General features: G+C 38.1%; 1 protein-coding gene across 3 annotated transcripts in view; it reads right to left on the bottom strand.

Annotated features, from left to right (window-relative positions):
- The window catches only part of Thoc2 (THO complex subunit 2), a 103930-nt gene extending 79012 nt beyond the window's left edge, over window positions 1–24918 (bottom strand). For all 3 annotated transcript variants that reach the window (XM_051178642.1, XM_051178643.1, XM_051178644.1), the window contains exons 1-4: window positions 24794–24918; window positions 9232–9290; window positions 2213–2304; window positions 186–237 (exon numbers count right to left, since the gene is read on the bottom strand). In XM_051178642.1, coding sequence (XP_051034599.1) covers window positions 186–237; window positions 2213–2304; window positions 9232–9290; window positions 24794–24864 — 274 coding nt within the window. In that variant the 5' untranslated portion in view covers window positions 24865–24918. The remainder of the gene's footprint in view (window positions 1–185; window positions 238–2212; window positions 2305–9231; window positions 9291–24793) is intronic.
- Between the last annotated feature and the right edge of the window lie 1085 nt (window positions 24919–26003).

Genomic DNA, 26003 nt, shown 5'->3' with positions numbered 1-26003 from the left:
TTTTACTGCAAAGCTACTTTATAAATTGCAATGACATTTGATTTATAAAACTATACTTTGTATAAAGTAAAAATTACTGAAGATTTGCAGAAACATTTGCACATTTACAAAACCTGCAAAGAAAACATTTAATATAAATTTACCACAAGAACATGTTACATGTGAAATAAAAGCTCAAAACCTACCTAATATGCAGAATACATCAGCAAGAATAGAAGGCATGTCCTCACGAAATTCCTAAATTAAAAAATAGATTTACAGTAAATTCCAGAATAGTACACAGAAAGTGTATTATTTCAAAATAATGGTCATCAATCAACTAGAAGTCAACTAAATTCCAGCATTCTGTGATTTCAGCATCAGCACAGTCTGCATGCCCCAGGCTAACCAGGGCTACATAGTAAGACCAGGTCTCAAAAAACCACCAAAAAAAAGCCTATTTAAATTTCAACCAAAGAATCCTAATAAAAAAGGAAGTAACCTAAAGCACCTCATAAAAACACTAAGATGTACAACACTTAACTAGCAACTAAATAAAGACCATCAATAATGGTACATTTTCATCCAAAACTTTAAATACTATACCCATGCCTGATGCATGCAAAAATTACAGTATCAGAAGGTCAAAAATCCAAAATTACAACAATTAAAAGCAATTATTCCACAACTCAAAAGATGCAGTAAGTATCAAATTTTATTTTCTTTATTCACTCTTGTTTATAGCTTTTGGGGGAAAAAACTCACCCTTAACCCTGTTCCTGAATAAAAGCACCAGCATTATTCCACATTTGCCTCTTGACTTTTTGCTCCCATGATCAATTTTAGAACTATTTCCCATTAGTAAGGATCACGGGTCAGTTACTATCATTAGTAGTTTTATGGCACTACAGCAACCCTAAAATTCATTTATTTTCAAAGACCATAAGAAAGAAAAATTCAAAGAAAAAGCTGGCAGCTGCTACTCACATAAACCCATTTCTGTGGCTAAGATACTGGATAAATGTGTATTACTATAGAAAAGCCCACACAAAGACAATGTAGTGTAGAAGCACATAGATATAATGAAGTAATCAAAACAAAGGAGACACTAACTACTAAGGACCAAGTATACAAAATGTTTATTTAGACTATTTTCATAAATGGAAAAATAATTACTATCAAATTGTACAAACTAAAACTGTATCGACTCCCAATTTACTAAATGAAATTATCTTAATGGTCTATCAGTTTCTCAAGGGCTATGAACACAAATAGGTGAATTGAAAACCAGAAGTAGAAAGAGGCAATAGTTTTTCCAACACAGAATATTAGTTGTCAAAGAAATTTATCACCTCATTATAAGCTAATGCTACTCTTAACTGGAGACAGTTTCAGGATGAAAATCCATACTACTCAAATGTACTTGGGGTGGGGAGTGTCACAACAGCTAAACTTAAAACTTCCACTAAAAGTACCCAAGAACAGCCCAAAAATCATATGAAACATACTCTACTCTCCAACAGAAAATATTTGACTATAGAAACAGAAAACATACAGAAAATTCACAATGTGACCACAAATTCCCAGTATCACCTCAATACTTAATAGAAAAGCTGAACAAATAATTTTCACAAATCTAAAAACCAGCCTAACAAGAAAATACCACACCACTTGAAATTATGAGTTTACAATAAACAAACTAACAATTAGCGGTCCATCTTCCGGTTCAAATTATCAAACCACCAATGACATTATTCATGAGCAATCTACATTGAAAGTTTCTGTTCAGAATCAAGCCTAAATTCTCCAATGAATATAAGTGAAACTGAATTAGCTACTAAGAATTCTAGCTGTTACTTTCTAATAAGTAGGAAGCAGATACAAACAAATGAATGTCAGAACTATGCAACCACAATTTAAAATAATTTAATCCTTAATTTTAAGAAAAATCTAGTCATAATTACAAAAAAATAACATTTGAAGAAAGTACTTAAACTATTTTTAGAGTCAAAATATTAATTAAGAATGCTTTGGCTCACCCAGTTTGTATAATCTTTTCTTCCTTACAACCAGACAGAAAGATTAAAATATCATTTTCTATATAGCAAAAATGGCTTACCAATATTACCTTAAAACAAGTATTATTTTGACAGAATACATGTTATACATTTCAAAGATCTTTGTATCAAAAGTGGAGAGATGTACAATTACTGTTTTAAATATACATACTTACACTAATGTCATTAAGAACACTAGATGCCTGTTCATGCTTTAAATTTCCTTTAATGACATGGTATGACAACTCATAGAGAGCTTGTTGAAAATCTGTTGAACATAAAAGACATAAGTGTAAAGATAGTCTCTTAAGAAAGGCAAACTCCTGGAAAATCCACTTATTTCTCACAATTATTATAATCATCAGTAATAAAACATATTTATAATAATAGTTCTCTCTAGCAACTTATCTTTTTATTTCTCCAAAAAGAACACTAATGGATATAGGGAAAAGTTAACCATTCCTTCCCTACTGTAATATGACTAGTGGTTAAACATCCCTTCTATTCTTTCCATGGCTGCAAATTTCACATATTTACACATCTACTATGCACATCATTTAGTATTTTGATTCCTCGTCAATACTTTTTCTTTTGTGGTAGTTCTGGGGCTTAATGTGTCCTACATCATCAGCCATTATTAATTTTAGACAAAGTCTCATTAAATTGTGAGGGATAATCCTGCCTCAACTTCCCAGGCATTGGATTTACAGACATGTCCAAGCACGCCTGACCCAATTAATCCATTTTAAAGCATTTTCTCCATGTTTCTAAAGTTTTCACTAATATTTAAATGCATGCACTGTACCCCAACAAAATTGAACAAAATTAACCATTTCCCCACCAGACACCTTCACAGATATATTCTAAATATATTCAGAGTATATTCAATCCAATCTCAGGACTACAATGAAACCTAATGTGTATAAATATAACAGGGAATTCCTTCAAAAATCTAAATTTCTTACTCTTCAATTTCTATCAGAATTAAAACTACACACACACACACACACACACACACACACACACGCAATTTTATGAGAATGGTCAACTATAAGTAACCCACACTATTACCATGGCCCCATTTCCTCAAAAAAGTCCTTTATGAAATGACCTTTGGGTCATTTTTTTCTAGATTTCCTTATAGTAATTATTTTTGTTCTCCCAACCATTAAACACTTAAAAACAAGTATCTTCAAAAAGGCTACTGCCATAATTTGGTTGGTAAAATTCTTGCCTACCATGCCAGAAGCCCTGTGTTGCATGACAGAAAACTGATCATAACGGCAGGTGCTTGTAGCCCGTAATGCAAGCACTTGGGAGACAGAAGCAGAAAGAAAGATCAACCTCGGCACCCATATCAAGTTCCAGGCCAACATAGGCTACATGACACACCTTCTCAAAAATAAAATAAAACACAAATGTAAAATAAAGCCTGGGAACTGGAGATATAGCTGAAGTGGTAGAGTGATTCCTACCATTTCTGAGACCCTAAATTCAATCCCCGAGCTAACAAAATAGCAAAGTACTCAAACACTCACAAACACCAAGTGTGGAAGTATACAACCAGTCCACAGTTCCATCACTAATTCAGAAAGCAGAGGCAGGATATCAGGATGTAAAGCTATCCTCATCTACAGAGTTGCAGGCCAACCTGGCTACATGAAATCCTGTACCACCCCTTTTCACCCTCAGAAAAGACTAAAGAAAGATAGGTTATAAACCCCTTTTAGGGAAAAATCAAAAATTTTTTTTCCAGACCAAAAAAAGAAAAAAAAGAAAAACAGTAAAAAAAAAAATGCTTTAAAAAAAAAACAAAAACAAACAAACAAAAAGGCACAAGCCTTTAATCTCAGCACTAGGGAGGCAGAGGCAAGTGGATTTCTCTGAGCTCTGGCCAGCCTGCTCCAGGACAACCATGTCTACACAGAGAAACCCTGTCTTGACAAAAAAAAAAAAAAAAAACCCAAAACAAAAAACTGCCATGATATAACTACTAATCACAAAACAGGAAGAAAATCAAAATATGCTGTACATCTCCTTTTAGCCAACAAATACATTTAGCAATGAAATGTATTCATTAATTCATTTTATAAACATTATCAGTTCTTTATCAAGAATTATTATTTTAAACATTTTTGTCCTATAAACACTTTGCCTTCATTGTGTTATAAACAAAAAAATTTTGTTGTTATGGTAGGAATGAGATCAATTTTATATTTTGTTTATCTTAATAAAATTCCTTACAAAATACACAATATTACTTATTTAAAATTATCCAGATGACATTTTAAAGGAATCACTTAGAAGAACAAAACAACTGATTATTATTAACTGTGGTTCCTTAAGGGTATGTTGTACACTGTTCACTGGAGCTCTGTGAATTCTTAACCACAGAAGACTAAAATAGAGAACAAGTGACCCAGGTCATTTGGTGGGACAAATGAAATATAAAAAGATCCAAATTATAATCCAAAAAGTAGCCAAGAAAGCCCCTAATTCACAATTACTCTAAGTAACTATTTTTAAATGATCATGAACTCCTATTATTTTTAAAGAAATGCTAAATACAAGTTGCTTTTGTTTTGTGGTGTTTAATCACAGCAATACAAACCCTAACTAAGACAGAAATTGGTACCAGATCATAGAGTATTGCAGTGACAGACTTGACCATGTGTGTTGGGGAGGGAGGATTGTGGTAGCGTTTACAATCCGAGCTGGAAAAGCCATTATGTGCTCAGAGATCAGGGCACTTGGATGATAAGACTGTTAAGAGCAATGCAGATGTTAAGAGGCTTGGCTTTTGACGTTTTAAAGGGAAACAAAGACTCTCAACCAGGACCATTTGTGTGATATTTTGTATTAAGAACCTGTGGTCAGCTACAGTGGAAGAGATGGCTGTGATTACCAATAGACCAGAACTACTGAAGTCAATCCTTTGATTACTAGAGAAATTGATGCTAGCTGGAACAGAGAATTAAGTGGTGATTAAGAAGAGACCAGCATCAGTGAGGCAAAAATTCTCTGGAAAGTGTTTCCTCAAGAGTCAGACAAAAGGTGTGGTCCACAGGGGGCCAAGATTGCACCTCATGCTGGCAGGAACTTGGTAATGGCTAAGTTTCCCAGATGGTACTGATTTTGTAGGCATTAGAACAGTAGTTCTCAACTTTCTTAATGCTGTGACCTGACCCTTTAACACAGTTCCTTATGTTGTGATGACCCCCATCATGAAATTATTTCATTGCTATTTCATAACTGTAATTTTTGCTACTGTTATGAATTGTATCAGATATGCAGGCTGATATGCAACCATTGTTCAACTCACAAGGATTGTTCAACTCACAAAGGGGTCAAAAAGAAAACCCAATAAAAATTCGTTAGTGGTGAAAGTGAAGCCCAGCAAGAGACTCCAGCATTTTAGAGATACCAGCAATATAGGATGACTACCAAGGACAGTGCAGTGGAACTGGCCTGAACCTAGGAGACCAGCTGTATGTGCTACATGGATGGTAGAGGCAGAAGTGCTGCTGCCAAGGCCCTTTGATGCCTACAGATGATCATGAGCAGATCACAGACATCAAGCACTGAACTTTATGTACTGCTGAACTTTGGTTTTGCTTTGCTTTGCTTTGATTATGCCCTGGTTATTCCCTCTTGGAGTAAAAATAAAATATGTAACTTTTTTATTTTTTATTTTACAGAGACTGAACTTTTTTTTTTTTTCTTTCATATATTACATCCTGACCATAGTTTCCCCTCACCCCTTTTCTCCCACTCCCTTCTCCCTCCCCCATCCCCTATCCCCTCCTGGGCTCTTTTCCCTTCAGAAAAAAAAGGGGGGCCGGCCTCCCAGGGAAATCAACCAAATATGGCATATTAAATTGCAATAAAACTAGGCCCCTCGCTTCACATTAAGGGTGGATATGGCAACCCAGTAGGAGAAAATGGATCCCAAAAGCAGACAAAAGAGTCAGGGACAGACCTTGCTTCCACTCTTAGAGGAGTCCCACAAGAAGACAAAGCTACACAACCAAAACATATATGCAGATGTCCTAGGTCAGACCCACGTAGGTTCTCTGGTTGTTGGTTCAGTGTCTGTGAGCACCGATGAGCTCAGGTTAGTTGATTGTGTGGGTTTTCTTGTGGTGTCCTTAACCCCTCTGGCTCCTGCCATTGTCCCCCTCTACTACAGAATTCCCCAAGCTCAGCCTATTGTTTGGTTATGGGAAAAGACTCATTTGTTAAAGTAACTTCGAAGTTTGTAAAAAGACTGGATATTTGGGAAACTATGGATTTTTTAGAGACTTTGGATATTTTAGTGAGGATTAAACTCTGAAAGTGACTTTGGCTGTTTTAAAGAGACTCTTTTTTTTTTCTAAAAATGCATTTTTCATTTCACATACCAAACCCAATTCCCCTCCCTCCCCTTCTCAAACCCCCCACTACCCTTTCTCATCTCACCACCCATCCACTCCTCAGAAGATGTAAGGCTTGGGGAGTCAAAAAAGTCTGGCACACCAAGTAGAGGCAGGACCACACCCCTGTATCAAGGCTGAACAAGATATTCCACCATAGGGAATGAGCTCCAAAAAGCCAGTTCATACACCCAGGCAGGATAGGTCCTGGTCCCACTGTTAGGGATCCCTGCAAGACTCAACTTTTTTTTCTCTTTTCATTTCTTTTCTTTTTTTCCAAGACAGGGTTTCTCTGTATTGCTTTGGAGCCTGTCCTAGAACTCTCTTTGCAGATCAGGCTGGCCTGGAACTCAGAGATCCACCTGCCTCTGCCTCCCAGGTACTAGGATTAAAGGCATTCGCCACCACCGCCCGGTTAGGACTGAACTTTTAAAGTGTTGAATTTTTTAAAGACTGAGATTTTAAAGTTGGAATATTTTATACTGTGATATTTAACACTAATATGAGGTCTAGGGGATTAACAAAAAATATTACAGTGACAGTGTTGTGTTTGTGTATAAAGTCGACAAGGGATCAACTGTGCTTGCTAATTTTATGCTAACTTGTCACAAACTAGGGTCACTTGGGAAGAGCTAAGAACCTCAACTAAGAAAATGGCCCCCAACAGATTGGCTCTTGGGCAAGCTATGGTACATTTTCTTAATTGATTACTGATGACTACTATGGAAGGGCCCAGCTCATTGTGGGCTGGTGATCAAACAAGATAAGTATTCCATGAGGAGAAAGCCAGTAAGCAGCACTCCTCCATGACCTCTACATCAGCTTCTGTCTCCAGGTTCCTGGCTTGAGTTCCCTCCCTAACTTCCCTCAATGATTGACTGCAAGACAGAGGATGAAATAAACCCTTTCCTCCCCAAGTTACTTTTAGTCATGGAGTTTTGTTGCAGCAATGGAAATCCTAAGACAATGAATGGTGCTTTAAAACTACCAAGCTGGTCAGAGTTGGAAATCTTTACACATCCATTCACAATTTGCAGGGAAACACACAGCCTTTAAATGCGAAAAGAATTCATTAAACACATTACTGCTAACATTTTAGAAAGAGCAGTTTTAAGGATAGCAACAAAACAGAGGGATATTTTCATATAAGTGTTTGATGTCAGATTCTTTCAAAAGAGCAGAATGAGCTCTTAACTGCCAAACCATCTATCTATCCAACAATGGTGTTTTATTGCTAAAAAGCAGGATACCTTTTAAAGGGAACAGTATGTACAGTGGAAACTATCTGCCTGAAATGAAATTAATTCCAAGGCATAATAAGGAATATTATGAGACACTACCCATACTAAATCCAATACAAAGCAAAGGAGATCCTAAGAAAGAGTATTAAGTCAGTTTCTTCCATGCACAACCAAACAGGGTTAAACCAAAGCTTAGCTACTGGCAGAATCAACCTGTCTGTTGAAGAAGAAACAGAAGAATCAAAGGAGAATATTGGTTATTCAGCCAATAACTATTCTTGGATTCGTGTGTAAATCAAAACAACGTAAGTGAGCTATAATCATATACTTAGTAAGGATCCATACTCTTGCCAAACTGAAAAAAAAAACAGTAACTTTATAGGTTTAACGGTTTTCTTATTCCGATAAAAAAATCAAAATTAAGTAAAAAGTATAAAATAATAAGCATGGAGAAGAGAAAAAAAATGAGAAACCTAGTGGTTTGGGAATATTTTCTTTTTTAGGGAATCTCATAATGTATCCCAAGGTGGCATCAAACTCTCAGTGCCAGAATTTTTTTTTTTTTTATAAAGGAATACTTCTGAACTTTCATATAATTCCAGCAGTCAACTTAACTTAGGCAAACAAAACCATATAAATCTTAGAACAGAGCTCACTAAAATAACAGAAACCAAAAACTTGCTGTTTCATTTGTTGAAAATACGTCTTCCTCAAATCTCCAAATGTTCCCTCTAATAAAGTATATTTTCTCAAGTTAAGGAAATATTCGATTTTTGATAAAACCAAAATAATTTTAAAACAGGAAAAGGACTGATCTTAATCATCTATTCATCAATGTCACAATGTAACTATAATAAAATTTATAAATTTATTTTGTTAAAATAGACTATTAGTTATAAAAACATTGATTTCATACTGAAAATAACTACGGGATTACCTTCAATAAAAACTACAAATGAAAACAGTACAAATCAGACACAATTGCTTTTATTTTGGCTTGTCTTCTACCAAATCTGTGTGTCTAAGTTTAAATTAATGAATGTTAAACAGCAAAATCCCATAAAAGTAAAACCTACATCCTATTAATTATTCTACATTTTACTAATAAATCCTATTTGTGATATGCAGCAAACAACTCCTTTGCTTATATTTTCCATGACAACTGCCTTTTAACAAGCTCCCCAGATACTACCTGAACACAAGCAGCTTCAGTAAAGCACTGAACAGAGTATGTGGAAATTTTCTAGTGCAAATATAATCAAAACAGATTTTCTTCCCAAGATAGCTTCCTCTCACATTTAGGACTGGTACAGCTAACTACAAAAATCCAAACAAATATACAAATCCCCAATTATAAAAGTCAGAAAGATGAAACAATGTGTGTATGCAAGATGTGCGGTCTTACAGTAACTACAGTTATATTATTATAAGATCGTCTATTACATGCCCTCTTACAACTTTGGTTTCATACACAAGATCAAATGGAGATTTATAATCTTAAACAAGCCAAAATGATAGTTACGATACTTTTGAAAATCATACCTCTGTAGGTCGAACTGTCATGGCTTTTATTTTCACTGAGAATCCGGCATAAATGTAAACTAGAATAAAAAAAAAACACACACACACACATAAGTTCCAATCCTAAAACCATCTGATTCCAAAGGAGCAAGTTTTTATCTCCTAAAAAGTTTATAGAAATTTCCCAGATACACTTAAATGCCTATGATCATGACAAAACAAAACTGTCAGTCGCAATCTTTTAACCCATCACAACTAGAGAACAATCAGCCATTATTCTGAAAATTGGCAAACAATTATTTAAATGAAATTTTTTCTGCCTCTATATGTAAATATGGAGTAACCCAATATTACATAAGAATTGCCTCTACTGGGCATAGTAGTGCATGAGTACAGCCCTAGGATTCAAGAAGTGAAGGAGAACCAGTCTCTGCTAACATAGCAAACATGAGACCCTGTCTCAAATACATGTCCCCACTTTGAACTATTTCAGCCAATAAAGAAGGCAAGAAAGATAAGGAATCTAGATTTCTCCTTTTTTTTTCTTTCAAAGGCTAGAACATAAAAGGGTCGTTATGGGGGAGAGCAGCGGGAAGACAGATGAGGGAATAATTGGGGTTGAATATGACCACAGTAAGTTGTATACATAAATGGAAACATAATGAATCCCATTATTTTGTACAATTAATATAATGCCAATCAAATGATAGAATTAGAACATCTTCTTTTCAAGATCCCTAATAAAAAAATTTCACCATCTGTCAATATCTGTTCACATCTTAAAAACAGACTACAAGCATTATGCCCTAGCTACTGATGAAAATAATACACCACCCCAGAGGAAATATAATGTCAAAGAAAATGTGTTCTCATTTTCGCTTTAACACTACAGATAACATACTAGCTGCTACAAAGTAAGACAAACCAATAAAAAAATTAAGGTAACTTGTAGGTGAAACCTGCAATAAAAACAAAACAATCAAAACAGCAAAAGGGGCAGCCCACAGGCTGAGAATATATTGTATAAAGGATTATCCCTTATCTACAATGCTTAAGACAAAAACTATTCCAGAACTTAGCTTTTTCTGAGGACAGATTGAAGTATAACACAAAATTCATTTCGTTTCATATATACCTTACACACATATCATGACAGTAAATATTAAAAATTTATTTGTATTTTATGGACATTGGTATTTTTCCCACATGTATGTCTATATGAGGGTATCAGATCCCCCGGAACAGGAGTTGCAGACAGTTGTGACTGCCATGTGGGTGCTGGGAATTGAATCCAGGTACTCTGGAAAACCAGCAGTGCTCTTAACTGCTGAGCCCTCTCTCCAGCCCCCCTGACAATAATTTTTTTAAAGACTCATTTTTTATTTGTGTGTGTATGTAGTGCATACCATGTTCAGTTGCCTGTGGAAGACAGAAGGTGTCAGATATCCTGGAGCTGGAGTTACAGGCAGTTGTGATCAGCCCAATATAGGTGCCAGGACCTGAACTCAGATAGATCCTCTGCAACAGCAGTTAAGTGCTATTAACTGCTAAGTCATTCCTACAAACCCCTAACAATAATCTCATATATTTTTTTTTAAATTTTGTACATTCAACCAAGTTTACTGCACAGTGGACAAGACATATGCCATTTCATTATTCTGTAGGCAGACTTGCATGGGAGAACCTAACATGCACAGAAAGGAGGCTAATGCAGCTGAAAGGGAGTAAGGGGATCTTGTTTTTCTTGGAGATACTAAATAAAGCGTGCTCTTAAGCTGTATTCTTTCAACTTGTCAGTTATGGAAGTTCCTACTTGTGGTAGGTATCTCAGTGCTCAAGCATTTCCAACCTCAGTTTAGGGATGGCCACTCCTCCTCCGCCCCCGCCCCTTTCCTTTTCAGAGGAATCAGCACTCTTATGCTTGCAAGCACATTTGTCCTTCTATGTGATTGCTTTTGCTCTTACCAGCACCACTTTCTCCCCCATGCACACACTCTGGGTGATCTCATCCACTTCTAAGGCATTAATCCTTAAGTGTATCTATCTCCAGTTTTATCTCCACACCAAATCATATTTACAACTGCTACTGGAATTTCTGAGTAAGAGCTTGGTACACATGCTAGACAAAAAAAAGCACTGAACCCTAAATCTCAGACATCATCTTTCAGCTTAGCTGAAACCCAGAGACTATCTAAATAAATATTATTTAAGAATAAAATCCCTATTTCATTCATTATTAATTTATGGCATTCCAGAACACAGGGATGGGATACAGTCCAGTGGGAAGCTACTTATACATGCATCAGGCCCTGGGTTCAATCTCCAGCACCTACAAAAATATTCCTGAGCGCTGAACTATTCACTTTCTTTGAGATATGCATTCCTCTGGAGTGCTGGCCTGGCTTTTTGTTTGGGGCACAGGGAATCTTTTCAGTCTAGGCTGGCCTCACATACTTGATCCTCCTGCCTCAGTATCATTACCACTGAGATTCCGAGGGTGCAATATGACATCCCATGCTGCCATTTTTAAATGTCTTTTAGGTACTCAAATAAAATGAAAGTTTGCATAAACAATTCCTACACAACATTAAATTATTAACAGTTGCCTGCATAGAAAATACGTGTACACCTACCTTTTTTCCTCAGACAGGGTCTGCTTATTTAGGGTTGGAATAGTACTCACTGTGTAGCTTAGACTAGCCTCTAATTCAATGTAAGTAATTCTCTCACCTCAACCACCCAAAGTGCTGGAATTATAGACAGTTCCCAACATGTCCCAAACAGTTGTTTTTAACTGTAAGCTTAACTATCTTGTTTGTACAGGACACCATTCTTTTTCCCACTTGAGCAGCAACTAACAAGCTATGGCTTATTCAGACCAAGGTATTTGGCAGGTCATTTTCTCAAAACTGAACTGAGCCTGTCCCTTCAAGGAAAACAACAGAGTATTTATTGCCAATGAAAAAAATTCTAAGGTTTCAAACAAAGAATTTTGGAAAAATTATTTCTGTCACTATAGGGGTGACTACTTTAATAAAGATTCCCCTGATTATCTTTTGTGGTGATAAGAAAGGATTTTTTTTTATATTATACAGTGAAATTTGTCAATATTTGGAAGAGCTGCATAATTGAGTGAAAAAAATTCCAGATAGCCAATGTGTGATGTTATAAAATGACACATGGGCCAGGCAGTGGTGACACATGCCTTTAGTCCCAGCACTCAGGAGGCAGAGGCAGTTGGATCTCTATGAGTTCAAGGCCAATCCAGTCTACAGAGTGAGTACCAGGACAGGCTCCAAAGCTACAGAGAAACCCTGTCTTGAATAAAAACAAAGACTCACTACAAATGAAAGAGAAATAAATGGATTTTATTAACAACATATCAAAATGTCACTACTTTGTATTTGGTTTGGGGTTCCTGTTTTAGGGGTGCCTGGTTTTTCTTTAATTTTTTGTTGGGGGGTTATTGGGAAGGCAGATTCTCACTATACAGGTCTAGCTGGCATAGAGCTAACTATATAGACCAGGCTGACCTGGAACTTGCAACAATCCCCTGCCTCTGCCTCTGCCTCCTGAGCACTGTCATTATACTTGACACCAGTGTAGTTCTAACTACCACTTGGGGTATAGGGAGAAAGAATCCCCTGAACCCTTGAATTCTAGACCAGCTGGGCAACATAGAATCTGTCTTTTAAAAAATAATATTAAAATTAAAAGCAAGGCCAGTGAGATGATGACTAAGCACAAGGACTGAGTTCAATTTCTGGGAATCACATGAAGACGGAAGGAGAAAACCGACCCCCTCACACACAAACTCAAACTCACTCACACACACAACAACCCCCCCCCAAACACACACACACAGAGCATAATTAAAAGCCCAATACAATTATTCTGTGTGAGGCTAGATTTTCTTCATAACCTCAATCACAATGAACTACAACCGCTAACTCACAATAAAAATCAAGGGCTGGCAAGATGGCTTACCAGATAAAGGATCATACCACCAAGCCTGAGAATTTGAATTTAATCCAAGGAACCTACACAAACATGGAAGAAGACGAAAGACTCCACAAGGCTGTTCTCTGATCACCACATGCATGTGTGTGCACGCACACACATACACACGTACAACATGTACACATACAAATATGCCACATTCACATATACCAAATAATATTTTTATTTTAGAACAAAATGAAAAGAACCTGGGTATCAATCAGACAGTCTTCGGTGGCAAACACCTTAATTCCAATGCTGGGGAGGCAGAGGTAAGCTGGTCTCTGTGAGTTCGAGGCTAGCCTGGTCTACAAAGTAAGTTCCAGTCCAGCCAGGACTACAGAGAAACCCTGGCCTACACAGTGAGTTCCAGGGTAGATTACAGATCAAGACCCCGGGTCAAAACTAAAATTAAGCTCCTAAAATAATAGAGGATAACTTCATTAACCCTGGAGTCAAGAAGGAGCATTCGGACACTCAGAGGACTGAGGCAGGAAGATTGCCTGGAGTTCCAGGAAAGTCTGGAAAAGAACAAGAAAGTGGGAAAGGAAGACATTAAGTAGCATAAAGCATACTAACATAGCAAATAATGGATATATTTGATGATATTAAAATGAATCATTTCTGTTCATCACAAGTCACCATTAATCCCAAGTGTGGCAAATGCTAATCATTAATACCATCCTGAACTACATAGCCAGACTTTTACTCAAAACCAACAAAAAGATCACTATTACCCAGACACGATGGCATATTTCTAGCACATAGTAGCACATGGGAGGCTAAGGAAGGAAAATTTGTCATGAGTTAGAAGCCAGGCTAGGCTACACAGAGTTCAAGGACACCCAGGGCTATACAACCAAGACCAAACCTCAAAAAAAAATTATGGTCACTGTTTTAAGATTGAGTATGTACTAAGAACATGCATAACCCACAAACAACATGAAGCACCACAAGAAAGCAAAGATCTTCGAAAGGATAAACCGGAACTTCCAAAGACCAATGACATATTAAAATGATGCATACAAACCACACTTTTCCTAAATATTTTTATGCTCTTGTCTTTTATTTTTTATTTTATTATTATTATTATTATTATTATTATTATTATTTGTTTTTTGAGACAGGGTTTCTCTGTAGTTTTGAAGCCTGTCCTGGAACTAGCTCATGTAGATAGACAAGGCTGGTCTCAAACTCACAGAGATCTGCTGGCCTCTGCCTCCTGAGTGCTGGAATTAAACCATGCGCCGCCGCCACCTGGCTGATGCTCTTGTTTTTGAAACAAGGTTCCATGTTGTCCAAGCTAACCTTGAATTTCTGATCCTCCTGTCTCAGACTGGCCAATCTTCAAATTCTCGTGACTATGTGACAATAACTTTAAAAGTCATTTATGGTGATACATGCCTATAATCCCAAAGTTTATGAGGTGAAGTATGGAGGGCCAAAACATAAATGTCAAAATGATTCCACAGAGGAGGTGAATTGAGAGATCAGAAAATGAGGTTATCTTATCCTGGTGGCAATGTAAAATAGGTGGTTTACACATTTCCATTGTTATTGCTTTCTTTATTTGCTTTTTGTTTTTGTTTTATTTTGAGGCAGGGTCTTCCTACATAACCTTAGCCGGCCTGGAACTCACTAAATGTGTGCCTATCCAGTCTAGCTGTTATATTGCTTTTGACACTAGGTGTCTATATAACTGAGGCTGGCCTCAAATGCATGCATGACTCTCCTGTTTTAGTCTCTGAATGTTAGTTTATAGGCATTTACCCCTTTATCTGACTTCCATTTGAATTGCATAATTCTCTAGGCTCTACACATTAGTATTTAGGTAGTTCTCTCTATTTTTGTTCTATTTCACAATTTGGAATTTAGAAAAAAAATCTTACAAATAATCATTCTTAGAGATATGATCTCATTATACAGCCTTGGCTAGCCTGGAATTCACTCTGTAAACCAGTCTGTCTTTGAACTCACAGAGGTCTGCCTGTCCCTGCCTTCTGAGTGCTGTGATTAAAGACATGTACCACCATGCCCAGCCAACCTTTTAAAGTAAAGTAAGAGAACCAATGAATTTCTATTACAAGAGTTTATTTCTTTCTCTTCTGAGAATTTCATTTACATCATTCCCACACTACTCTTTCTCACCTCTAACTCCTGCACCCCCTCCATTGCACCCCCTCTCAAATTTATGAATTGGTTGAGCATATCCCTAGCATGTGCAAAAGCCCAGAGTTCAATTAACTGCACTGGAAAACAAAGCTTACAGATTGTGTTTATATATCCTATCTTATGCTAATACGATGTCACAATGCCATCACCTACAGCAATTATCTATGCTGAAATTATAGAAACTATTTATTAGCACACCCCTACAACTTGCCACTGTTTTTCATATTTTTTGATACTCCATTTATTCATTAGAAAAAGCCAGCAAAATAAACATCTGCCAGTCCACAGTTCACTTACAAATTGTTTTTCTTTGCTGTTGTGCTACTGGGGTTTGAACCTAGGGCCTTGCGTAACCTAAGCAAGCACTCTATCCTTATCCCTCCTCTGTTTTTTTTTCTTTTGACAGTCTGGCCAAATTTGTCAAGCCAGACTTGAAGTCATTCTGTAACACAGGCAAACTGCAAACAATAATTCTCCTGCCTCAAGTAACACCAATCCCAGCAACAAAATTATTTTCAAAATAAATAAAAAGCCAATGAAATGCAATTACTAATTAAATCTGCATAAAATCTGAAATCCCATTATAAATTTTTAATCACCCACCACCTATTAAAAATTCACTCAACTAGTAACAGGACTAGCAATATGGCTCAGTGGAATAAGACCCTGTCTCAAAATAAAATTGCCAGTAGAGAGAATTTTCTCGTGTTCTCAGATCAAAGAAAAAATAAATATCTGAGGCAGTAGTTCTCAACCTATGGGTCTTGACTGACCCTCTTAAGGGTTGTATATTAGATATCCTGCATATCTGATATGTATATTATGATTCATAACAGTAGCAGGATTACAGTTATGAAGTAGCAACAAAATAATTTTATAGTTGGGGTCACCACAACATGAGGAACTGTATTAAAGGGCTGCGTCATTAGGAAGGGTGAGAACCATCTCAGATAAGATGATGAATATGCCAATTACCTTGGTCTGAAGATTAAACACTGTATACATGCATTATTCTTGGAGGTCTTTTAGGTTTTGATTTTTTGAAACAAAGTTCACATAACCCAAACTAACCTAAAATTCATTATGTAGCTGTAGCTGGCACTAAACTTCTGATCCTTCTGACGCCACCTTCCAAATGTTGGGGGTACTCAGCTTTGTATACATGTACAGAAAACTCACTTTAGGCTGAGGACGTGCCTCGGCTGACCAAGTGATCACCTATCATGCATAAAACGTGGATTTGATTCCCAGCAACACACAAACATAGTATGGCAACACACCCCTGTAATTCCAGAGCTTGAGATGGTAGCAGGAAGATGAGAAATTCAAGGTCAATCTGAGCTCTGACAGTAAGCTTGAGACTAGCCTGGAATGTATGATATGCTGAAGGAAAGGTAGGAAGGAGGAGAATAAAGAAATTGGAGCCCTTCATGCACTTGAATTCCCAAGCCCTTGAAATACTGAGGCAGGGTTCAAGGCCAGAGTGGAATACAGAGTAAATTCCAGTCTCAAAAGGGGAGGGTATAGAATTCTTTTCTCCTTCTTAAGACAAATGCATTTGTTCCCTCACATTCCCAACAGCTTCAGGTTCTACTACTTTCAGCAATGTTAACATGTGTGTCTTTTTCAGTAAGCCTTCCAATGATTGAGGAAGGACTGTGTCAATGTTCCACACTCCTACCTATGGTACAGTCATCATTACATAACTAAGAAATAATTGAAATGTCGTTCTATAATATTCAGTCACTAAGCCACAAGCACATTTATTAGTCTGCAGATAATATTGTCATTGTAAGCTATTAATTAGCACCTCAAAGATTTGCTCAAATTGTATACAAAATCATTAATTGGTTATCACATTCAGGCAATCCACTTACAAAACAGATATGTGTGTTACCTTACTATAATATAGGAAGTCTTTATACACTGGAAAATCAAAAACAACCAGTAAAAGATTTCCCACAATAAGAACTGGAGCCAGTGGTGATCTGAATGCCTGGAATCCTGGAACTTAGAACCTGAGACAAGAAGATGGAAAGTTCAATGCACACAGACTTAGGATATGAGAGTAGACTGTTTAAAAAAAAAATTCAGGTATAGATTTTAACTATGTTCTTCCTAAGCAATGTACTGATAATAGACCAACAAGTATACTTACAAGTAATTGGTTCTGAATGTTGCATGTGTCTTACTGTCTTATCTGTCAAAACATTTCTGGTAAACTAACCTACATTACAGAATAATGACAAAGTGACCTCAAATAGTTGCCCATTCTAATATGGCCTTAAAATTATCCAAATGTTCTATATAAATTCAAAAATCAGTATTGTTTTACTCTCTTTAATATTTGAGTGTTCCAGTTTTTCCACTTTTCAGTTTTATGCTGTTATGGAAATGCTGCCTCAAATCCCTGAGAACAAAGACAGAAATTTACTTTCTGTCAAAGATCTGAGAAAATATGAATGAAATGAGTTATGTTCTCCTAATGATATCAGAAGTATATTGTGAATGCTTAACATGAATATTTAGCTTTCCACCTTACTTACTCCCCATTTTCAGCCAAAAGAAAACACAAACAAGCCCGAATTACTTATGCTCACAGCTTGCAAGCTTGCTTCACATATAAAAGGCTCATCTGTGCTTCACTTAGGTTTTTTTTTCTTAAGAAAGGTTAAATTTGTTTAAGCAAAGTGCTTCCTCTATTATCAATGCTGTAACAAAAACATTATCCTCAAAAATGAATACTAGAACAAAACCATTTTACCTTGTACAAAAGTGCACTTACAAAGAAAGCAAGAAATGTTATAAAAGACAAATTAACAAAAGCTCTACCCTCATAAGTAGGAAAAATCAGTTACATTAATGGCACTCAATTTCAGCATTATAAAATAACTTAGCAAACAAAAAGCAGTAACTTAATAACTTCCTAATGTTGCATCAACATTTTCTGAAGAATGAATATTTCTATTACCAGAAAAACAGACCAAGATTTACATTTAGTTAATAAATACAAGTTAAAATAGGAAATTAAGTTAGAAAAGGTTTCAGAGCCAGAGATGCAGTTCAGTTATTAGAGTTCTTGCCAATGTATGAGGCTAAATTGGGTGTGACATGATTAACAAGGGTCTATAAGTAACCCTTGCACTTGAGAAGTGAAGGCAGGAGATCAGAAATTCAAGGTCATCCTCAGCTGTACAGCCAGTTCCAGGCCAGCCTGGGATACATGACACATCCAGTCTCCCAAAAAAAAAAAATAGTTTCAGGAGTTGGGGACCAATCACTTAGGACACTATGCAAGTTCCAGGCATACCCAAGCTCCTTAAGAATTATTGAATAAAACAATTACTTTTAGGAGTCCTCTACCGTTCTGATACCTCTTGGGAAAAAAAGTACAAGTTTTATAATTTTTTAAAGATTTAAGATTTCCTTTTGGTGTATACATGTGTATTAAGTGTGTGTATGTATGTGCATGTGTGCATGCATGCAGGAGCCTGAAAAATTAGAAGAGGGTCACATACCCCTGGAACTATTGTTATGAGCAGTTGTGGGACCCTATCCTAGCACTGGAGTCCCAGGTCCTTAGGGCAGTAAGTGTTCTTACCTGCCGAGATATCTCTTCAGCCCCTAAAGATTACTTCTATTAGTTTTAATTATGTGTACTGTGTCTTTGAGTGTGAGCGTGTCATGTACAAGGATGCTAGAGGTAATGGATTCCTTTGCAACTGGAGTTATCACTTGAAACTGGTTGTCCAACATAGACAATGGGAATAAAACTCTGGTCCTGTGGAAGAGCAGTCCATGTTCTCACAATGAGCCATTTTTTTTTAGCCCTAGAAGTTCTATAATTATCATCTAAAAATATATTTGGTGGGCTAGAGAGGTGTCTTAGTGGGTAAAGGGACTTGCTGCCAAGCCTGATGACATGACATGGTGGAAAGAAATAACCAACTACCACAAACTATCATCTGACCTCCATCCTAGCATGCACAATTGCACTCGCACGTGTGCACATGAGCGTGCGCGCGCACGCGCGCGCACACACACACACTTTTAAAATGTTAAAAAATAACTGACAACTTTAAATATATATACATACATATAATCTCTAGAAACTAATAGTGCATAGTATGTGAGGGATGGACTGTTTTGATAGACAAAAATTATCATTTGACTTTTCTGCTTTATTACCTAATAAAGCATATTCTTCAAAGCTAAGATCTTCTATCTAATAGAGCACAGTTACATATTTCTCCTCCTCAAAAGCGCTGGCAGTCATTAATGTAGAAGAATGCAAGAATAATTATATGGAAGAGTTTGAAAGGAAGAAAAGGAAGGGGAAATGATATAATCACAATATAATCTCAAAAAATAAAAGAGACAATCTTTTCAAAACTCTGGTAGTCCCTATAGTGGTGGACACAGTAAAAGAAGGTTTTTAAGACACTAGAAAAGGATTAGAGCTGGTAGCTGGACAGTTGTCAGGAAATCTGTAGGTTACTTAGACAGAAAGTCCAACAGTCTGAGACAGAAGCAATGATGATCTATAATCAGAAGTTACTACTGCAGCTTGCATAGGAAGCCCTTCTTGTCTAGGACTGCCACAGGCACATTTTGCAAAAAAATGCTACTATTGATTCACACAGTATAATGTCAATTAGGTATACATTCCTACTCTGCCTTAGCATCATCTTTTCATTACATCAGGTACACTGCTCTGCAGATTGTGGTAGTGGTACCAGGAATTAAAAAAAAGCAAGGAATATTTCACTAAAAGATTAAATGCCCGCACAGTTTGTGTCGGGTTTTGTTGATATTGCTACTGTTATAGTATGGTTTTATTTTTCCTTTTTTCAGTGCTGAGGAACAAACCCAGGGACTCTGAGCATGCTATGCAAATTGCTTTACCTCTGAACTTATTTTCAGCATTATGCTGTTTTTAGCACTATGAACACTATAACTCTCACAAAAGCCATATACTGGTAACATGCTACAGATAAGAAAACCTTGGCAATCTCGTGAAACACAACTTTTAAAAACACACTTTAAAAAGTTGGGCAGTGACTGTATACACTTTTAGACCAAGTGCGTAGGAGGAGGGTTGGCAGTCAGATCTCTGAGTTCAAAGTCAGCCTAAGTTCCAGGATAGACAGGATTACAGACAGATCCTGACTCAGAGAAAACAAACAAACAAACAAAACACAGTTTTAAGAAAATGTTCAGGGCTGGAAAGCACTTGTTGCTCTTTTTAAAGGAATAATCAGCTATGCATAGTGGTACATGCCTCTAATACCAAAGAGGCTGAAGCACAAAGATAATTCAAGATCACCCTGGGCTACATAAGACCTTATCTCAAAAACACAAAAAGCATCTAAAATTATTAAATGAAAAGGGAAACTCCACCTAAGAAATAATTTTACATACAGTCATACTCCAGAAACCTATTTCCAACTGTTGTTTTATCTTTAAGAGGCACTTTCCAAACAAAGATTTTTTTGCTGTATGTATAGTTTCAATACCATTTGCTTTAACAAAATGAAAATGCTAATATCTATAACTTGGTTTTTTTTTTTTTTGTTTTTGTTTTTGAAACAAGGTTTCTCTGTGTAATAGCCCTGGTAGTCGTGGAACTCACTCTATAGGCTGGTCTCAAACTCACTGAGATCTGTCTGCCTGTGCCTCCCAAATGCTGGGATTAAAGGAGTATGCCAGCCTGGGTTCTGCCTGCATAAACCAGGCACTTGGGAAATAGAGGAAAAATCGTAAATTTAAGGTCATTCTCACTGTATAGCAGTTCAAAGCCAGCTTGGGATACATGAGACACTTTTTTAAAAAGGAAGCAACAGTAGCAGGACAGTAGTAGTAGTGCAGCAATCACAGCCACAGCCACAGCCGCCACCAATCTGACAGTGGCATGCTTTTAATCCTAGAACTCAGGAAGAGGATCTCAGTGAGTTCCAGGGCAGCCTGGTCTACAGAGTGAGTTCCAGGACAGCCAGGGCTACACAGGAAAGACCCTATCTTGGGAAAAAAAAAAAAAAAAAAAAAAACGGGCTGGACATAAAGGAAAATGAAATCATGGCATTTGCAGGAAAACAGGAAATCATTAGTTAGACTAAGAAAGACAAATACCAAGTTTTTCTAAGTGTACATATAGATGTGCATAGGTCACGAAAATGGAAAGAGATGAGAGAGAGGAGAGACATTAAAAGAAACAGGTAGAATAAGAGTAGGTAATGGAGGCCAGCCATGGTGGTATACGCCTTTAATCCCAGCACTTATCAGCCTGGTCTACAAAGTGAGTTCCAGGCCAGGCATGGCTACATAGTGAGACCTTATCTCAAATTAAAAAGAAAAGAACAGTAGATAATGGAATATATGTGACATAAAAGCAATGGCAGGACTAGTTAGGAGAAAGGTGACCAGCAAGAGGTAGGGTAGAGGATAGTAGGGAGGAAGTCAGCAAATTAAAGTATGCCATATGTATGTATGAAAAGGCCATAATAAAACCTATTTTGTAAAGGGTTAAAATATAACTCAGTAGACACTTGCCTAGAGTGTACAAGACCTCTAAGTTCACCCACCAGTAAGGCAAACTTAAATAAAATATTTCATATTATATAGCTTTACTTTTGGGATTTTTAAAGATATTAATATGGGTACTTGAAGAGGTCAGAGAGAGTCGTTAGATCCCCTGGAGCTGGAGTTACAGGCAACTGAACCATCAGATGTGGGTTTTGAGAACTGAACTTAAGCCCTCTAGAAGCACAGTAAGCACTTCTAACCTCCTGAGATATCTCTCCAATTTGTATAGCTTTAATTTTCTTTTGTTTGTTTTTTTTCCTTTGAGAAAAGGTAGCCTCTGATGACCTCAAACTCAATAGGCTCCTCTCTCATCCTCCCAAGTGCTAGGATTGCAGGTGTTAGCCACCACACCCAGCTATGCCATCCAACTTTAAATTCTCAGCTAGTATAGTGGTACATGCCGATAACCTTAGCACCCAAGAGAATTATAAATTCAAGGTCAGCATGGGCTTCAAGGTCATTGTGTCAAAAATGAAATAAATCCTCTTAACATAACAGGAATGATATATTCTTATGTAATCTTTAAGCTGATCACACTGATTTGGATCTACTATAATTCAAACCACATTCCACTTGCTATGCAATTAAAATACACACATGAAAACCCTAAGTACAGTTTTTAAGTAGTTCTTTTAACACTAGGTCACATGGATCATGTAAAAATACATAAACTCAACAACAATTCCATTTTAACTAGATATCTTGACTTCACATTATCACTTAAGTTTTTTCTCCAAACATTACCAGTCAGAAGCAAAGCAGACAGAACTCATCCTATTCCTAATATTCATTTTAAGGTGGAAGCAAACATTAAACTGTTAAAAAAAAAAATCAGCTAGGCCTGTGGTTGTAGCTCAGTGATGGAGCACTTAGTAGAAACACACACACACACACACACACACACACACACACACACACACACACACACGAAATCTAACCAGAGAAGGAAGCTGAGCATCCCACAAACATGACCATCATAATGAACACATAGGTTTTAGACATTCAACAACGATAACTGGATTATTTGTTGGGGGAGGATTACCCCCAAATATAGGATGGTTTAATTGAGTTGCTTCCCAGCCTGCCTTCTCAGGACTCAAGGCACCTGATAGGTATTTGTTAAGTAAGTAGCACATAAAAATTAAAAATGAGTGCTTATCTTATATGTGAGACATACATACCTGTGAGTTCACAAAATCCTAGGGCCCTGTAAGTATGTGCTGGAGGAGATGTTGAACCAAAAGAGAAGAGATGCCATCGCTCTTCTCCAAGAACCTCTAAATTTACTGGCATACAAGAATAAATACATATGAAACCAGAGGCCAATTAATTGCTAACCAAAGAGGTCGAGCCTATAAGTGCAAGAGCTGTCCCAAGAAGTTTAAATATCTAAAAGCTGGAATAATATTACTTTTAATAGCTATCACTTGAGCACTTACTGTAAGCCAAGTGCTTTATACAGTGCTTACTACTCCCAATTTACTCAAGGGGAAACAAAGTAGTTAAGAATTTACCAAGGTCACTCAGCTAGTTAAGTGGGCAAAACTGGCTGCTTATTCACACAATCCAATTCCAGGACCCACACTGTTAAGTCTCATGGAACAGCAAGGGAGTTGTCGGCGGCGACCGGAGTAAGTCATTCTACAAGAAGAGTAAGATCCTGCAGTGCGTGTCTCGTGCTTCTTTAGAAGCAACAAAGTTTCAAAGAGTCCTATCTTCTCGCTAGCAACTGGGAACCTGACACTCGACTGGAGTGAGGGAGTGGAGGCAGACAACCCAAACAGCTACCAAGAATTAATCTCACTGAGGATGGACTACTAAAATTCCAAAGCGGTTCAGAAGAAAAAAAAAATAGGACTTTTTTTTTTTTCCTTTTCAAATGTATGGTCAATTTTGCTATTTTAACGGGGGTGGGGGCGGGGTGGCTATTTGGGGCGAGAAAACCTCTATGGTGGCAAATTACCGGGAGGGGGTTCCCAAGTAAGTCTACGACTTAAAGGAAACAAAATGTCCTAAAGTACTAAAAAGAAAAGAAAAAAAAAAAAAAGCTTCGAGGGGGACTAGAATTAGCTAAAGCTCCCCGCCAAAATGGGGTTTCATGGACACTTGATGATGAAAAGTTGAAAGCAGCCCGAAACCACTCGGAGGTGACATGCCGGTAGGGGTTTGGCAAAAGCGGCAATCCCTGCCACACTTCCCCAAGGACCGCAGGGCCAGGGCAGTGCAAGCTGGCGCTCCCCAAGAAAGCAGAGGTGCTAAGCCTGGCTGTCCCCGACGCCCCGCGCTCCTCTGCCACTGGCGCCTAGAATCGGAGAGAGTTCGGGACAGTTCGCCCTCCCGAGACTTCGGGTGGAGGAGAGGCCGGGCGCCAAACTGCGGGAGTCGCTTTAGATGCAGAGTGATGAAATGGCACAGAGACAAAAAAATGGCAAGGATGGACCCCCCCCCCCCCCAGCCCCGGGCGCGAACCCACGGAGAGAAAAGCGGCTAAGTGAGCCGAGGCCAAACGAAAGAGACAGACAAAAAAGAGACAGCAGGAGCACGGGGGACCTGGGAGGGGGGACAAGACGGAAGTTCTGCTTAGCGACCAAAAGGAAGGAAAGCTCCGGCGGACCGCGGGGCTCTCGGGGAGGTTCCGGGACGCAGGCGCTCGGTAGAGGCTACCGGCTCCGCTGTTCCGGCAGTTCGAAACTCCTAACCAACCATCCCCACTCGCCGCCCGGGTGGGGGAGGGGGCGCCGCTCTCCCCGGCCCCTGCGCCCCACTCCCGAATGTGGCCAACGCCCCAGCCTCAGCTCGCCCAGCGCCCGCCCCGGGCCCGGACACTCACAATTCGCCTCTCCCTGATTTCTCCCAGTTCTTTATCCACTCTGCGGGAACCACCACAGTTGCGGCCGCCATCTTCCCCTCGCTAGTAACAGTGGCCCGGATGTGTAGCGAGCGAGCGAGGGGTCAAAGGGGAGCCCCGCCCACGGGGAGTGACGGAAGCTGAGAGTTCGGTTTTAGATTTCCCGCCCCACCTACCTCCCCACCCAGCGGAAGCCTCGGGCCTTGCTGACAAAGAGGCGGCAGGCGCCGGTGGCCGCTCCTGCTGATACCTGCCCCGACCGCGCCCTCAACACTCTTCGCTTTTTACTTCCCTTTGGAATAATAGTAATCTTTTAAAAAAAAAAAATGCCTGGCCGAGACCGCTTGTATCCTTTATAATCTGTAATAGCTACCCCAAGCCACTAATTTAAACACGTATTTTTCACGCTCTCGGTATGTCAGGCATTGAAGATACTCGAACTGCAAGCCATGACCCTCTGATTAAGAGGAACATGCAATAAGAAATGGCTCAGCTAACTACTGATAGAAAATTGTCACGGAGAGGGCATCAATACGTGGTATGACAAGTAACATGCTCTCATAATGGATAAAAGGTGGCCCTGGAAACCGCATGATCCCTAAATTCTAGCTGCTTACTTTAGCTGTCAAACTAACAAGCATTAGTATAACGAGAAACGACTTTTTAAGTCACAAAATCGCTCCTCAAAATACTTGTTATTACAAAGTAAAAATGTTACTGTAGGAAAATAAGGAAAATATCACCCTGTGTTGGAGAAAAAAAAAGAGTTCTCCAGGGTTGAAGGTGTAGCTCCCGTCTAGTGCACTTGCCTACACTGCAGCAGGCTCTGGTCTGGAACCTCACCACTGGGGGAAAAAAAGACTAAATTATCTCAGAAATGTAACAAGTGAACCAGGCACAGGATTAAACGGATATAATTCTAACACTCAGGAGCCTGAGGCGGGTGTATAGCTACTTCTCACCAGCCTGAAAATAGGCAAGCTGGGCAAGTGAGTGCAAAGAAATGGACATCATGGGACTACCAATAATGTGCCAGAAAAAAAAAAAACACTAATCAACTTTTTAAATTGTTAATGACCAAATTTTACATAGTAATATGATATTATAGGAGCAGCAGCCATATCCATTATTGAGTATTGAGGGACAATCTACAAAATCACTGACTTGCACTCTTCAAAATTGTCAAGCTCAT

The sequence above is a fragment of the Phodopus roborovskii genome, unplaced genomic scaffold (assembly GCF_943737965.1).
Source record: "Phodopus roborovskii unplaced genomic scaffold, PHOROB, whole genome shotgun sequence".
Lineage (NCBI taxonomy): Eukaryota > Metazoa > Chordata > Mammalia > Rodentia > Cricetidae > Phodopus > Phodopus roborovskii.
The sequence above is the reverse complement of the archived record's forward strand: the minus strand, read 5'-3'. Positions and strand labels throughout refer to the sequence as shown.